Below are 18,656 nucleotides of genomic sequence, written 5' to 3'. Positions count from 1 at the left end.
TAAACATACATATTCAAATAAAAAATTACAGTTTGAAACAAAGTAGGTGCAAAATAAGCCTACTAGTGTAAAATTAGAAACACCAAATGCATTACAAATTAGAGTACTTATTATTGGTTAGAATATGTTGATAATTAAGCTAAAGTCATGTGCTTGATTCCCGATGTACCAGTTTCCTCTGCTTTGTTACAGAGACACAGGCTGAATCACAATTCCCAGCTGTCTTGGAAGTGTGCATTATTGATCAAGAGGGGTACACAGCGGATGTGGGGAAAGATTAGTCCAAATTCCATTACAATAACAGGAAAAACAATTCTGAGCACATCCCCTACAGAGAGTGGGTCAGCAGCTTAATTTTATTTCAGTTTGGCATGTATCTCTTGCAGACAGATGCTTAATGATAGTTCTTTGTAATGTTAATCATGATGAAGAGAAGATACATTTTAAAACTATAGAGCAGCTTTCCAAAACAGGTAATTTTAATATTGTGAAATTCGTGAAAACATTCAGTTCATCAAATATTATCTCCTGAATCTTTGGGGGCTTAAATTGTATGCATTAAAAATTCTGATTTGGAAAAGCACTAACAGTCTTGCTCTATGACATAATGTAACTGCAATTAAGGCTAATCTCATCACAATGTAAAAAAATAATTATATATATATATATATAGAGAGAGAGAGAGAGAGAGAGAGTGTGTGTGTGTGTGTGTGTGTATGAATTTGTATAGTATAAAGTAGTAAAGGTACCCAGAGAGAGGGAGATGCTACCAATACTTTTAACTTAGTGGAGCTAACTAGAGGAAACAAATATTAGGAATAAGTAGAAAGTACAGAAAACCTGAATACATTATAATGAAGGAAAATGTTTCCTCATATGTCCCATTAAATATATTTTTAGGCATCTCAGTTCAGCTTTATATTATTATTAATAAGTTACTATGCTTATTATGCTTATTAATACTATGTTATTATTAATAAGTTACTATACTAAACAAATTAGTTTTTGTGCAGTCACGTAATTTAATCATCTTATATACAGAAGATACAGAATATATGGAAGATTGAGGTGGAAAAAAATGAAATTTTTGGAGTGTTCATACCAAATGCCACATCCTCTGATGGACATTGTATAAGCATATCTAATTTAGTCTTCATTAAAGAAAAGTATGGCAAAAGTCTTATAGGATAATTAATATTATCCTCATTTAATAATGTGGCAAATAAAGCTGGATAATTTCAGTAAGTTGCCCATAGGCTCCAAACTGGCATAGCCCTGAGTTTTGAACAAGTGATATACATATGGGCTTTTATGACTTATCAGTGCAATAGATTGCTTATTGTTCCAGAGTATCTGGTTTTCTCTTCCATGATAGTACAACATTCAGCTAGGTATATTCTTTCCCAGCTAGACCAGATTTCTGTAGACTCCCTATCGGCTACATTTGGATATATGAGCAAATTCTGGGCTATATTATGCATGTAATTTCTGGGTTGTGCTTTATCTTCTTCCTTCCTACAGGCTGGATTCAGGATATAATGGCAAGAGTAGACTAGCCATCTCGAGCCACGTTACAGAAACCATGATTTGGGAATGGCAGAAAACAAATTCTAGGGAAATTTAGTATCCATTAATATGAAGCTGATGTAACCTTCTTGGACAGACTACTTACACGTGTCCATTTGTTTAAGTTGCTGAACCTTTGTGTATACTTGTATTTTACAGTGTCTGTGTGGTATAACTCTTTGTTAAAACAGCCTGTGAATTATAACTAATACAACGGTGTTTATATTTTTCTTATCAATAACTACAGTTTTGATGGTGAATTCGAAAAAAGATTTATTCTACCCTCATATGATGGTCATGACTTATGGAGACATTTTGCTTGGAATGCTAGAGAAGAATACACAGAGACATCAAACTTCAGCTTCTCCGTTTTAGGTATTATAATTTAAAAAACATGTTTATGTAAATGTATTAATAAAAAATGTATTGGTGTACATGTGATTAAAAGCAATAACTCTGCACATTTATAATGTACATTATGAAAACCAGTAACACGCAAGAACAACAACAAAAGCAACTCCAACAGCAGATAAAAAGTAAAACACAAATAATTTAAATGATAAATAAACTGCATAATGGCCATTTCATATACACCACAAAAACCCATTATCTAGCACTGCTGCATCCCTAGGCATGAGAAAGTAGCAAAATTTGTCTATTTGCTTCTTTAGAAAATAAAAACTACACAAGAAATAGACAAAAAGGCAAAAAGTAAGAGCAGAGAGCCCACCACTATGATGAGGATGTCTTCAAAACAAAAGTGCTGAGCAAAGTGTTTTCAGATAAAAATAACTTGTCCTTATTTCAGCATTAATATTTCTTTTTTTAAGAAAGGATTTTATTTATTTATTTGAGAGAGAGAGCTTGAGCAGGGAGAGGGGCAAAGGGAGAAGCAGACTCCCTGCGGAGCAGGAGCCCAGTGAGGGGTCTGACCCCAGGACCCCAGGATCATGATCTGAGTTAAAGACAGACACCCAACTGAGTGAGCCACCCAGGCGCCCCTCAGCATTAATATTTCAATTACCTCTTTACTAAATTTACTTTAACATACTCTAATAATATTTTTAAAATCATTCATTTCATTTTTTGCAATTTTCCGCGTTTAAAATATTAGCATGTACACAGGTATTCAAAAAAATTTAATTTGGAGTATTTTTCCATAAATAAAATGAAAAAAAAACCTCCTAAACTATTAATATAATGTTATTATCTTAAAATTAAGAATTTTTAGTGACTTTAGAAGGGAAATCATTCCTTTTAATATTTCATATTTATGCAGCTAGGTGTTTACTAGGTGAACAATAAAAACAATTTGTGAGCAGTAAAAAAAGATTAAAATGATAAGATGGCTTTGTGTCAATTTTAGAGAGATTTTTTTTTTTTTAAGATTTTATTTATTTATCTGACAGACAGAGATCACAAGCAGACAGAGAGGCAGGCAGAGAGAGAGAGGGAAGCAGGCTCCCTGCTGAGCAGAGAGCCCGATGTGGGACTCGATCCCAGGACCCTGAGATCATGACCTGAGCCGAAGGCAGCGGCTTAACCCACTGAGCCACCCAGGCGCCCTTAGAGAGATATTTTATACTTAAGGACACTTAATGTCTTAAACTGTATTTATTTTTCAAGATATAAAGTATGTAAGAAAACCTATTTTAAATCCAGTTAATAGAGAATTAACTACAAAGTACTGATACAAAGTAGTTGCTATACCTACATATCTCTACCTATGTTTATATATATCTATAGCTCTATTTATATCTAATTCAATTGTACTGGCATATGAGGGCATTCTTCTTATTTTGTACTTCCTAATTAACTTTTTCTCTTTCTCGATAGGTCAAATCCAGGACAGAGCACAATTACATATAATATCTAGGACTCCTACAAAACAGATATATTATTCTACCTCATTTTTTTTTAAAAATTTTATTTATTTATTTGACACACAGAGAGAGATCACAAGTAGGCAGAGAGGCAGGCAGAGAGAGAGAGGGAAGCAGGCTCCCCACTGAGCAGAGAGTCCGATGTGGGACTCAATCCCAGGACCCTGAGATCATGACCTGAGCTGAAGGCAGAGGTTTAACCCACTGAGCCACCCAGGCGCCCACTACCTCATTTTTTTATGTTTCACATTTTTTCTCCTCTTAAGGATCTATATGAATCCATATGTGCAGCACAACATTTCCCACTGGATTACTTTATAATCATCAAAGTGAGACTTTCCAGAAGAAGAAATAACTGTTTTCTGTAATAAAGCAAAGTACCAGGTCCTGCATTGCTTTGTCAGGAGATCTGCCCTTGCTTTCTGGCTGACTGCACACTAAAACATCACGGAGGGAAGGCACAGGCAGAGACAGTGACAGGCAATGAGAGTTTTCTCAACAGTGTTTCTGCTTTGAAGATTGTAGAAAGATAAGGGCACCTCCATGTCAGCAGTTTGAAAGAAAATTTCTTGTTTGACAACTGTGGCATGCAGTACAAATTCTTGTAATTTGATTGTTTACAACATTTGGGAAAATGTCAAAGTTGCAGTAAACATCAGTATCAAATGATAGATGCACCTTCTTGTTTTTTCTGTAAGACTGAAGGAGAGATTTTACTTTTATGTCTATAGGTGACTCCTTACATTTATAGTGAATATTTCTCTACTTATTTTAGCCAACTGAGTTAAAATGATGTATATTTAAAAACTATAATTAAATGAGACAATAAAAATGGTATGTACAGTCTTACCAGGTGAAGATAAGGCATAGTAATGTAGATATTAAAATCAAAACTTGATTAAACATTGCAGACTGTGTACGCTGAATGGCTCTGTGCAGATCATTCTAAAATAAAACCAAAGAAGCCTATTTTAATTTTGAAAATACTACATATCCATGAGTTTCACTACATTTGTTAGTATGTATTGTACCTCATCATATTATATATATCTTGTGCACATTCAATGGATATACTTTAAATGGATATAGCTTCATATTTCCATTTTTGCCTAGGTCTAAATATGCTTTACCTTAGCATTCATATTACAAAGATAATACTATGGGGGACCACCAAAGCCCCAAATTTCAGTTTACTCTCCCCTTATCAAGATCTGCGGAGATATTGTACTGACGACTAAAAAGTCCACCATAGTGAGCAATGTCTCTAATGAAAAATTCTAATTTTAATAGTAATAGCTAAGTCAAACTACAATCACATCTCATTCTCTGAATCAGGAAAAACGACATGAAATATGCCATGAAAAGGAAAATGCAAAACAGTCAATGAATAAAATTTTTAAATTTAAATTCATTAATATAAAGATGAATTAAAGATATACTTTTTATGTTTCCAATTGAAAGACATTAAAAAATAATAATACTCAGTGTTGTTTAAAATATAAAACATGAGCACTCAGAAATGATTGATATTGCCCATGTAATTTGTTATAAAATTTCTTGAAGGTGATTCGGTAACACAGGTCACAGCCATGCTCTTTTTATTTCATGCATTCATTAATTAATTTAATCAGTATTTACTCAATAACATAATTTCTAAAAACTGACCACATGAAAATCACCAGAGATAAAAATTAATATTTATGTTCACCTTATTACAAAATTATAATACTTATATGAATATATATATAATAAATATAATAAATGTTCATTGCTACTAAAATAACTAAAACATGCAATACAAAATGGTTATATAAAATGATCAAAACCATATAACAGATTTATATGCAGCTATAAAAAATGATTTGAAGACATATAAAATTGAGCACTACAAAAACGAAATTCAAAATTCAAATTATGAAACTGAAAATACACTGTAATTTCATATATGATATGTGTGTATTTTTATAGGAAATATTAGAAGGATATAAATTATTATTATAGTATAATAATATATATATAATATAATATAGTATTATTATATAGTATATTGGTAGATTCACAGGTTTTTTCATACTTTGTAGGTTTCTGCTCATCTCAAATATTTTATAATGAACTTTTAACTGTCTTAAAGTCAGTGTTGCATGCAATGAATCACTTCACCAATATAAAATCTCACTAAGCCACTATTTTATCCTCCTCTACCACATACTTAACCAGAACTATTAAGAAAACAAAAAACTAAGTTGATTAGAAGTTAACCTCTCATCCCTTACTTTCTTTTTAACAGACGTGTTAATGAGCAGAAAAATAAATAAAAATTTCTCCAACCAGTGAAAAGAGAAGCAAAATACAGAAACACAATGGAAAATGAATCCTAAATTAATATTGCAAAATATTACTTTCACTCTCAGTGACTGACTAATGACTCCCTTGGTTAGGCAAATTTTTTCCACCAACTAAGAACACAAATTAGTATAAAGAGATTTATTTTTTCCCCGTGTATTTCTTTCTTTAGCAGTTTAGGCAATCTTTATTTAGTGAAATAGTATTTTTTTGGGGGGGGGATAGTGAAGACAGCCCAACATTTCTTCAAACCATTCCACAGGTCATACTCCCCTATCATTTGGACATGTATTTTCATGAGATTCCAGTAGTTATTTAACATAAATGTTTAGAAACATTCATTTGATTGTGAATACTCAAATGCTACACAAATATCCCTTTGGCTAAAATTTTTGTGTTCCATTTCTGTTCAAAAACATTTAAAAGGAAAACCAGTTTGCTTCCAAACAAATGTAATTTCAATATAGTAAAACTAACAGTATTGAGTCCTTACTATTTTTATGCCAGATACAATACTTTATACACACCCCCACCCTCCCCCACACACCTATGTGCTTATACATATATGTAGTTTCATTTAATTCTAATAGCAAAGTCTGTAAGGTAACTACTTTTGTTCTCTTCTTAAGACAAAAAAAACCAAAGTTATTGGTAGCTCTGGACTGGTGATATTTAGAAAATCGGAACTGTTTTTGTTCACCAGGTCACAGGAACTTATAAAGGTGGTAACTTGGCAATATGGGCCAAGTTAAGATAGCCCAAAAAGTTTTTACTCTGAATTAGGATACAAGCAGATTTAAGGTCTTCAATATTAATGTAACATACTACTTTATTTGATTAAAAACTCGTTCATTTTTACAAATATTTAAATGAAATTATTTATTGGGATGCTAAATTTTTTAATTAATAATTTAAAGTAAATTCATTTCTTTTAAAAATTAAGAATTTAGAAATTTAATTATACCTAAATAAATCACAACAGTATGAGTTTATATTTCATAGGAGAAAGAAAAATGGAGAAGTACAAGACTGAGACCTCAAATCATCTTCTCTTTCTGTTTAATATAAGCAGTGAAAGTATGTAAGAAATAATGGAAGGGTAAAAATATTGTATTTACACTTCATTTTCATACTTACAATCATATTTTCCAAGGCATGTTTGGCAAGCCAACAGTTTAGAAAGACAGGGACAAATAGATTCCTTAAGGAAGGCCAGAAGATCTAAAAAACAAACCAAAACTAAACTTTTATCTCAAAGCAAAAATCATATCCAGCAGATTAAAATGTAGAACCAAAAAAAAGTTAATAAAGACTAAAAATTTTAATACATGTGATAAATTCTTTAAACTCATTAATGAAACGCAAGGAGAAGATCCAATCTTTTCATTCATTGGTCTAAGTCTTACTTGGGGAAAAATTCTTTGGGAAATTATTGTAGAAGCAGAAAGGAAAAAAATGAGCTCTGCTGAATGTTAGCTATAACTATGGTAATTCTATCATTAATCTTTCATTGTGACAGTTTATAATAGACATCACCTCTTTCTTCCCTACAGCTCGAGGGGGAAAGTAGGAATAAGGATGGAGAGAAGGCTTTCCCTTTTCATAACATTACCGCTTACTCTCTTCAGATTCAAACATTTTAAGTGACATTGGGAACCATATTCAATTGGATTATATTTACTTAGCCTGTCATTTAATCTAGTTCCAGTTGTTCCTCTAGATAAATCACTCAAATTAAAATAATTGTCAGAAATAAGCAACCACTTAAAATAGTATTTGCTTATTTTCATAATTTTCCAAATAAAGTTCAAAGGAAGTGTTAGAAAGCATATCCCCAACAGACATTATCATAACTCTATGAAATACAGATTAAGACCTAATTTTACAATGGGAAAGTGCTTGTTACATACTTATGGGGCTGCAATTGAGCAGGATCATTGTAGAATTGGTATTCCACAGTACTTTGATAAAGAAGCAAATTGCTAATTGTCTGGCTGTTGGCAACTTTCTTATTAATGGGAGAATTGGACTTAGTAAATATTGTATTAAAGCTAGAAATAAATATATGCTCAGTATGAGAAACTTTTATCAATACTTCGTTTCTATTTTTTTTTTAATTTGGGTACAGGTGACATACAATGTTATATGAGTTTCAGGTGTACAACTTAGTGATTTCACAAGTTTATACCTCATGCCATGTTCACCGCAAGGGTAGCTACCATCTGTCCTATGATATCACTACTACAATATCATTGATTATATTCCTTAAGCTATGCCTTTTATTGCCATGGCATTTATTTCATAACTGGGACTGTATCCCCACTCCCTTGGACCAAATTGGGTATAATTTGCCCAACCCCCCACTCCCTTCCCTCTGGCAACCAACAGTTCTCTGTACTTATAGGTCTGATTTTTTTTCTTGTTAATTTCTACTTTTTTTTTTAAATTTCTGCAATATACACACGAAATGGAGTGATTAATTTCTACTCTATCTAGATAATATTAACACCTATTCACATGACACATCCAGAGCATATATGTCTGAAAAAGTATTTTATTTTGTTATCGCACTAAATCTCATTTGTTTTCATTTAATTTCATAATCCAGTTATCCAACTGATTTTACTATTGATTTTTTTTTTTTTACTATTGATTTTTAATACCATGATCCTAACCAAAGCCTAAAATCATTTATTGGAGCTAATGTATTATTTATTAGTATTCAGATTTAAAGACTTAAGCCTAATGACAAAATTATTTATTTTAAAGATGCTTTTAGGACTTACTGAGATAATGAAGGGAACCGCATTAATTATTTCCAAGATGAAGGGTATTCGTAAAATCTGTTCCCAGATGTTTCCCTTCCAAGAAAGAATAAATAAAAATGAAAGTCAATTATACTGAATCCCATTAAAGGGGGAAAAAGACAGTGCTCAGAATTTCTCTAGCAAGGATGCTTACATTAACAGAATACCAAATCATTACATAAAAATGTAGCAATGACTTTTTTTAGAGTATTTTTCTCTATATATAATTGTACTCTTTCAATTTTTTGGTAAGTTTAAGAAGTAGAACAAACATTTATAGTAAGTCTGGAATATTGCACACAATACATTTTGATCATATAATATTTCATGGAAGAAAACTTACTAGTAAAAATACCCATAATAAAGACGGTACAGAATCAGTAAAAAGTGATTCAATCTTAATTTTTTTACTACATGAGTTATATTCACAAACTATAAAGTATGTTAAATAGCTTGTAAATACATACATTTGTTAACGTTCATTGGTATTAACATTGTTTCTATGTTAAAACTTAAAGGAAGGGCTTTTTCAATCATTTAGATTCTAATCTTCCAACCCAGATAGTACAACAGTATTCATTAAAACTGGTGACGTAATTTGCGGGTCCTAATGCAAAATGAAAATTCAGGGCTTCTTATTAACAAATTATGAACAATTTCCAGAAGGTGACAGGAGAATATTAAAATAAGCACAAGCCCTGGAGGCAGAGGGATGGGGTGGTTGGGTGATGGACATTGGGGAGGGTATGTGCTATGGTGCATTCTATGAATTGTGTAAGGCTGATGAATCACAGACCTGTACCTCTGAAATACATGTTAATAAAAAAAATAAATAAGCACAGGCCTTTCTAAAGGTATAGCCCTGTGCAAATGCATACTACACAGTCATGAAGTTGTCTCTGATATAAACAGGTTAATCACTGACACTTTCTTAAATGGTGTCCAATCGGGGCGGGGGGGAGAAAAAAGAAAAAACTCAGAACTCCCTAAAGCAGTTTATTCTTCTTTGAAGAGATCTCCATATTAGAAAAGCAATTTGAAATCTGGGTCCCTGTATTTTCCAGTCCTTTTATAACACTGGCTTCAAAGTTAGGAACTTTTCTTAATTTTCCTTGAGGTCCCAAAGGCTTCAAATATTACAGTAATAGAAGATACTACCACATCACAAAGCAAGGTTCTAGACTGGCTAATAATCATGAACTCAAATATTTGGCAATAAGTTTTGCTGTATGTCATTCTTCACCATCTCCAGGTTATCCAGAAAGTGGTAGGGGGAACAGGAGGAAAAAATGCAAGCAACGAGTAACCCTCTGTACTGACATATTAGTGATGCTTTGCTGCTTCCTCAAGAGAACCACTTTGGGAGCTTGGCTCACACATAGAGACTGTATTTGGCTCATGCCCGAGACATCTAAACATGAAGAGACAACAGTGCAATGAGAAAAGAAGGCTTAAACAAGAGCAAGCTACAATGACGCCAATTCTAGGACAAAGGTACTTGTTTTCTGGGAACCAAACGAGTCTCTAAAGAATAAAATCTATGGCCATTTTAAAGGAGTTTACACTCGGCACAGCGGTGCGCCTGAAGGCAAAACAAGACTTCAACAGCTGGTGGACCTCAGAGGTCCACGGCTTGGGTCACAGCCTTAGCGGCCAGCCAGAGGCACTGAGGCATCCGAGGAGCACCAGGCAAAGGTCTGCAGAAGACCACAGCGGCCCTACTTGTGTCTGTCATGCAGAGCAACCCAACACGAGACTCTCTACTTGTACCAGTTCGGCACCTTCATTCTAGATGGTGACTTGACCTCACTCCCTGTGCCTCCTCAGCACCAGAGGGACCAGGATCAGCAACATTAAATAAGAAAGGAAGTGGGAATGACAGATAACCTCACAAGGATTCCCCGTCCCACGCAGGTCTGAGCCAAGATTAAGCTGAAGTCTTGAAGTGAATGAAAATTTTAAATGTTTATATGTATTGATCATAATTTCTAAAATACTAAACTGAAATTTGCCTTGTGATTGGAAACTACAAATGTTCTGCGACCTTGACAACATATCATCTGACCAGCATGGATCAGGAGGATGTGTGGATTTGGAAAAGTGTCTGAGGACTAAAGACCTTTCCTACTTGTGCTAAGTCAAGTTGGTTCAATAAAGCAGTTATGACTGATTTTGGGTGTGCATGTTAAATTACCATTTCATTCACCAGTTTTTTTGTCTTGTTTTGTTTTGTTTTGTTTTTACTGAATGTTTAACATTTGGCTTATTCCATCCTTGGTGTGTTTTTACTGGTGATTGTACCTCTCTCTTTGGTGTTAATGAGAGTTGCTGGGGAAAAGACTGCTGTGACCAACAAGAGAAGGAAGGGTGTGGAAACAGTTACCACTGGTGATATGTCAGCATATCTCTATTAATGCACAGCAAGGTTAATATTAGTTTTCTTAGCTATGAGATACTGTTTGGACAACTTTAGTTCATAGTAAACAAAAATGTTATATATCTCTGATGACTCTCTTCATTTCCTTTTGTAATACATCAATTTTATTTCATGGATTTTTTTTCTCAAACAATTAAGAGTCTCATAAGTGTTATCTGACTTAATCTGGTTAATTTCTGATTTATCTTCTATATTAAAGCCAAAAGATTTTTTCTAAAATGCCACTACCAACATAATAATATCCAAACTATTCCTTGGATTATATGAAGGTTCATAATCTGGACTCTGGTTACTGGTCTTGTTTGTAACTATTATACTTCTATTTCCATCTTGAATCCAGCCACAGATTCATCCATACTGAATTTTATACAGTTCTCTGAATAAGTTAGGCTATTTCATACTTTTATAACTCTGCTCACACTTCTCCTACTGCTTGGAATGCCCCACTCCCTGTGCCTTTACCACTGATCTCCTGGATAAGTGTTAATAACATGTTACAGAACTGCTTGTTTCCTTGCCTGTTAGGGCTCGAGAAGTATGTTAATGCATAAATTAGGGACTCCTGAATGGTTCAGTCTGTTAGCATCTGCCTTTGGCTCAGGTCACAATCCCAGGGTTCTGGGATCGAGCCCCACACTAAACTCCCTGCTCAGCAAAGAGACTGTTTTCTCTCTTTGCTGCTCCCCCTGCTTGTGTTCTCTTGCTCTTTCTGTCAAATAAATAAATAAAATCTTTAAAAAAAGAGAGAGAGAGAAGAAAAATAATTTCTTAGGTAGCTTTATCTGTTTTAAGTGTGTAGAACTACGTTTCTCTCATGGAATTCAATAAAGTATAAATAAACATTAATCCAACCATTTTACAACATTTGGTATGGACCTAATTTTCCTTAATCAATAAAAATGCAGGAAAATAGATACTTTTCTAAAATGTATCAGGCTTTATTTTTATCATGAATAAAAATGGAAGTTGTAACTATTATCTATGTACCTCTAAAACGCACTCAAAAAACTATAAGATGTATGGTAATATTGTTGTTAGACCAAAATGTACCCAGGAACTTTTTTTTTTTTAAGATTTTATTTATTTATTTGACATACAGAGATCACAAGTAGGCAGAGAAGCAGGCAGAGAGAGAGAGAGGAGGAAGCAGACTCCCCGCTAAGCAAAGAGCCCGATGCGGGGCTCGATCCCAGGACCCTGGGATCATGACCTGAGCTGAAGGCAGAGGCTTTAACCCACTGAGCCACCCAGGCGCCCCACCCAGGAACTTTCTTAAAACACTTTCTTCTTCAATATTAAAAATACCTGTATGGGTGTCTGTGTGGCTCGGTCGGTTAAGTGACTGCCTTCAGCTCAGGTCATGTTCCTGGAGTCTCTGGATCGAGTCCTACTTTGGGCTCCCAGCTCCACAGGGAGTCTGCTTCTCCCTCTGACCTTCTACCCTCTCATGGTCTCTCTTATTGCTCTCTCTCTCTCTCAAATAAATAAATAAAATCTTTAAAAAAATACCTGTATGTAAAGACAAAACTAAAAAGACTGATAACCTATCTTCTTTTAGTGAATTTAAAATAGTGTAGTAACCCTAAGGTAGTCTTATTTTGTATCTCTAAATATAAACTGAAAAATAATCAGATTCACCATTTCCATGGCACCAGAAGCAAAATCACCAGTATTGGGGCACCTGGGTGGCTCAGTCCATTAAGTAACCAACTCTTGATTTCCGCTGGCTTGGGTCATGACCTCAAGGTCATGGTGCTCCGTGGGGAGTCTGTTTGTGCCTCTCCTTTCCCCTCTGCCCCTAGTCCCATTCTCACTCACACCCTTGCACTCTCTCTCTCTCTCTCTAAAAATAAATAAAATCTTAGGGGGAAAAAAAAAAGAAGAAGAAGAAGAATCACCAGTATCTATGGGTGTCTGGGAGTCCTAGTCAAATCCTTTGTTCTTTGCCAGAAAGGAGCCCATCATGTGTTAAAATTTCAAAACTGTTGCTTTTTATAAAGTGATTATAGAAAAAAGAACTGTAGATTTAACAGAAGCCTTCTAGGTATGTTGGATTTTTGTTTGCAGAATTTTGGAAATTATGCTGGGGTTTGTTTTCGTTTCCTTTTGATTTAATGAATGTGTGTGTATAAATAGAGTTCTATTTTGAAAGCAGTTGATAAAGACATAGAGGATATTTATGGTAACAGAAGAATAAGAACTTTACTGCTGGGCGATCCCATGGTTGTTCTGCCAAGGAGCTATAAACATGAATGGAATGATGATTTAAGTACAGACCTGCACTTCTGTAGGATGGAGGATTCAATAAGTTGATGTCAGGGATTTTTAAATCATTATCTGCTAACCTCTACATGCACTTGATAGAGTTTTTGCTCATTTAAAATTCTTTTTATTCATTGTTTTTGTTTTTCGAAACCTGCAGTCTCCACGATTGTTTAAACTGTTCTGTTAAGGATTAAGTCATCATGCTTATTGTAGAATGCTTAACTTCAAGAATTATAAAGTGCTTACAGATTACTGTATTAAATTTGCTTTTAAATATTATATATATGTATATAATATATACAATATGCACATTATCTGTATATACATGTAAACAAATATAAAAATAAATATTGATTTGCTATTAACGTTGATAGTTTAGAACCTAACGTATCAAAGAACAATATTAGAATGTATATAGTTGCTAATGCACTATCCATTTCTGCGTACCTCTCTATAATTTTTCTCAAAAATCTAATTTGAAGAAAAAATCTAATTTCAGAGGAGGAGCTCATTGAGTTTCTGCTATCCAAATTTGCCTTAATTATAAGCCATAAATAGCTACCAATTACTTAATTTATTCATTCTTACTTTGTGTAAAACTTGCTTCATCTATCATTTTTTTTTTTTTTAGTCCTTTCTACCTAGTTTCTCTAAAGGATGCAGATTTTTTCCATCATTGGGCAATCCTCTCTGCCTCATTTGACCACTTCTAGGGTAGTGACCCTATCCCAGTTAATCAACATTCTTCATTTCGCACTTCTACTCCTAATTGTACACCATTGAAATTGGTTTCTTACAATAACAAATGATTTCCAAGGTCTTTCTACCTTTCTTTTTATGTCTCTGTGTTCCCTGATTACTCTGTCCTTCTTCCAACAACCATAATGAAGCATCTCCATCAAAGGAGCCTTAGCTTCTCCGTTGGTTATTATCCCATACTTAAGACACTTAACATGCTTCCTTCACCATCTCTGTGAAAATGACCTCCACATCTTAAATCTCTCTTCCCTGCATGTTTCAGATTCTCATTTTTAGTTGTCCACATGTCATGTCTACCTATCTATCCATAAGCTCCTCAAATTCACTATTTCCAAAACTGTTTCCATTATTATATCTATCTTGACTCCAATCTGATATTTTCTTGGTGTAATTTTTCTAAGTTTTCTTGCCTTGACCCCAGTCATTTGAATTTAGAAAATGTTAAAGTGATGTTTGATCGTGCCTTTTCCTCAACTTTCTCAACCAATTGGTTGATGATTTCTTTATATTTCATCTTGCATCAACTCTGTCTATTCTATTGACCCAGCCAAAAACTCATTCCCAGTTTTCCTTCCTATAATTGTGTCTTAATTTAGCACATGGCTCTCAGTGTGATGTCTCACTGACCTGTGCTGCACAGATGTTCTGAACTAATACTCTTAAAACTTAATTACAATTATAGAACTCTCATGTTCAACATTCTCCATCAAATTCCCATTATATGTTGTTATACAAGGCTCTCACAATATTGTGCCAAATTTTCCCAACCAATATTTTCCCAAATGCCCCCAAATTCTGCCTAAACTTCTATATTATTCTTCCAATTTTATATGCACATTACTTCTTTTATGCCTTTGCTAATTCTATAAATCCCTAGTGTCTTCTCTTTTCATCTTTCCTTATTGAAATCACTGATTCAAGGATTCTGCTCTGCTTAAATCAGTCAAGTATTTTCTTTTCATCATATGATAAGATATCTCTCTACCCCCATAGGACTTGATTTGCTCCTCACCGGAAGTACCTACTGTTCTGTTTTGTATTATTATTATTTGTATTTTGTATCTGCATAATTTTCTCCTGCTTATCCCCCTTTCTAGATGGAAACTCACTGAGAAAAGAACAATGCACAGTATGGAGCTCTTCATCAAATATGGACTCAATAAATATTTGTTAAATTGTGTTAGCCAGACACAGCCTCACCAAAAATTAAATAATTCATTAAAATAATGCCTAGCAGACATGTTTTTGTTCCCTCAGTATTTTTTTCTACAGATCAGGAAAAGAGGTTAAGAACAATTAAAAGCAAAACCATTCCATTTGCTTGCCTCACATAAGCATTATATAATAGGTAAGTTAAGCACAGGAATTAGTGAAATATTTTAAGCCATCAAGGAAAACATTATTATACTACAGATTTTTATCACATACCACAGAGGCCCAAAATAATTAAAGAGGTTTAAGACTAACGTGCTTTACCCCAGGGTATAAATTATAAATAGAGGAATACTGGGTTATGCTAGTAATGTGTTCTATCAGCCCAAAATTTCCAATTAAAATAACTTACCTTATAACTGAGATAACCAAGTAGTATTGTTTCAAACAGACTTATCAATGCCACTGAAACCTGAAAAAAAAAATGTACCTTAATGAGAAAATGCAATAAAATTTTAAAAATATATTCATGATTATAATACTATTAACTTTATAAATATGGACATATATGTGTGTATGTATGCATATATCTGTATAATATACAGATATAAACATAAGGAGGTATTATGTGGCACTCTAACTTCTATCTACAGGTGGCAGGTTGCAAGCCATTCCCAACACTACAGGTTAGTTTTATATTTCTAATACCCCTTAATAAATACTTTTATTTTCTCAAATATAAATGTGGAATTAGAATAGTCAGACTGGCTGGAGTTTACATGGTATGTAGAGAATAGGTTCTTTTGTGTGTGTTCCTAATATGCATAATCACACACAACTGTACCACCACAAACACTACCCTCTCCCAGCAACACCTCCACCACCTCTACAACATCTATCAATGACAGCAGTTCCTTTCAGAAAATAAAAGAATGTAAGCTTCAACTTGAGAGATACATTCTCTCCTGTCACCCACCTCAAACAAAATGAAACAGCAACATCCTTGAACACTAAACAAAATAGTCCACATCAACAGTTCAAGATACGTCAGATTTTATTTGAATGGACTTCATAACCAATTCCTCTTTCACAGCTGGAAGAGCATGTCCTGGACAAGCTTCCACCTTTCTCTACATTCTCTATTACATATACAATTTCTGCTGCTGAACTACCAAAAGGCTATAACTGCAACAGAAAAGGTAACTAGAAAAAATATCCAAATTATTTTGTATTAAGTACTTTCAGCACTTTGGAGTAGATGAATAGAAGCAAAATAAGCAAGCATAAACAAGAAATTACTCTAATAACAAATATATTGATTTAAAGATTTTGAGGTTTAAGACTATCTGCATAAGAAAAGCAGATACCCTGGAGTTTCAAATTTTAACTCCTATTGGAATGAAAACTTTGATTTAAGTGAATATTAAAACAGAAGTACAATAAAAAAGCATATGAATGCATGGCAATACAAGTAAAATATATTCAGAAGTACATATAGAAGCCAGGCATTGTTCTGATATAAAATGCACACCTCTTAAATGTTCTCCACAAGTCCTTTAAATCATAATCATCCATGCTTTTTTTCTATAAGTAGTGTTAGATGGTCTCTAGAACATTTGTAGCATGGATTACTCAAAATCCTATTTGAAAATGAACATTATTATTATTATTATTATTATTATTGTAAAATATCATTATCAGATAAAAGCAATTTGAAAATGTATTTCAAGGTCATATATGACTATTCTTAAAAATATTAACTTACTTTAAAAGTGTATCTCACTGAAGAATAATATAGGAATCAAGCTAGAGATTAAAAGACTACATTTTTAGTGAACAGTTAAATATTTGAAAAAGTATTTGTACTTAACAACACTGCAATGAAAATCAGTACCAAAAAAAAATTAAATGCAACTTGACTTCAAAAAATAGTATGAAATATCGAGACAGTAAAAACTTGATTTCATAGTTATAAACACAATGCATTCATAGTTAAAATAATCCATTATAACATTTAAAATGTACAGACTTCACAATCCTAATGACTAAAAAACAAACCAAACACTTGATTTTAAAGTATTTTAAAGGCTGTTTATACACAGTCGGTTTTAGAGTCTTTCCATTACTTCCAAGATTCAACTGTCTTCCAATCTGTAATTTTTGACCTTTTTATCTTAGTGACTGTACTCTTTAAAGAACTTTTACTTTTAAAAAATAACAAAGTAAAAAGTATCTGTAGGAGAGAGACAAGAGTACATGTAAAGCAGAGAAATGGGAACATGTAAAAAGTTTGCTGGGTATAAAATTCAACAGAAAAGGAACAAAGAAGAGGTATAGAGGACTCTAGGGAACACCCCAACAATATAATTCAGACATGTTCCCTCTCATTTCTTACTCTTTCCTCAGGACTCCTTTTATGCCAGAACATATTTTTCCTTTTATTTACACAATTATCTGTTTAGGGACCAAGCTCTTGCTATTGGTTATATGAGACATTCATTCACTTGTTTATGCACTTGATAATTATTTACTGTGATTCTACCATGTTCCAGACACTGTAAATACAGTAAAAGAGCAAACACGGTTATGGGCTTTTAATGAATTTTTCAAGGATTGTATAAAATGAATACCTAGAGTCATTTTGAGAACTTGTGGTGCCTTAATACACTGATTTACTCTGTTTTTCTCCATACCCTCAAAAACTTTCTGAAGTCTAATCCTGATCAGAAGGAAATTCTCAAAAGGTAGAATGCAGGGCTCAGGCAAACACAAGGATAGGGGAAAAAAACATCTGTCCAAGACATGCATCAAGATTAATTAAGCAATAAAACAAATTCAGTTTTAATATCAGTAGTTTTCTCTCCAACAGTATTTCTCTATGAAATATGAACAAAGCCAGAAGTAGAGGGATAGAACAAAATTGTACATAACCTGTAAGCCCCATAAAGGTAGACTTCTGTTCACCCAAAAGATATGAGACCTATAAAAAATGATAAGATATTAGTTTTTAAAAACATGAAAAATGCATTCATCTTAAAATTTTGATTGAAGTTAGAAATATCTAAATATTACTGCATTAAAAGGCAATAAAATCTCAAAATTGAAATTAGAAAAGTTTTATATGGTTTCTGTTTTCTTTTTGATAATATTCACTTCTATTCGAGGCATAGAAAATGGTTTATTTCTAAACCCTTTGTAATTTCGTTTTTATTCTCATGTTAATAAAGGAAAAAAACATAATGGACCCTTATCTAAGGAATGATTATGGCAAGGTAGAAAAACTTCAAACCCTTTACTAGTCAATGCTCCACTGAAAAGTCACTTAAGAGTCTTCCACAAACTCAAAAGATTTTGTTATTTTTAACACTGTTAATATTTGGGGAATACAAAGTCAACAGCATAAATAATCAGAATAAAGTGAGTAACTCATAGAGCACATTAATA

The 18,656-nt window shown here is 33.3% G+C and overlaps 1 protein-coding gene across 9 annotated transcripts in view; it reads right to left on the bottom strand.

Moving 5' to 3' along the window:
* Window positions 1-18,656, bottom strand: part of KCNT2 (potassium sodium-activated channel subfamily T member 2) — a 348,859-nt gene that overhangs the window by 212,616 nt on the left and 117,587 nt on the right. For all 9 annotated transcript variants that reach the window (XM_047705388.1, XM_047705393.1, XM_047705394.1 and 6 more), the window contains exons 4-8: window positions 18,144-18,192; window positions 15,625-15,684; window positions 8,579-8,653; window positions 6,930-7,013; window positions 4,300-4,394 (exon numbers count right to left, since the gene is read on the bottom strand). In XM_047705388.1, coding sequence (XP_047561344.1) covers window positions 4,300-4,394; window positions 6,930-7,013; window positions 8,579-8,653; window positions 15,625-15,684; window positions 18,144-18,192 — 363 coding nt within the window. The remainder of the gene's footprint in view (window positions 1-4,299; window positions 4,395-6,929; window positions 7,014-8,578; window positions 8,654-15,624; window positions 15,685-18,143; window positions 18,193-18,656) is intronic.

Source organism: Lutra lutra, chromosome 15 (assembly GCF_902655055.1).
Source record: "Lutra lutra chromosome 15, mLutLut1.2, whole genome shotgun sequence".
NCBI lineage: Eukaryota > Metazoa > Chordata > Mammalia > Carnivora > Mustelidae > Lutra > Lutra lutra.
Note: the sequence above shows the minus strand (reverse complement) of the source record. Positions and strands in the feature narration are given on the sequence as shown.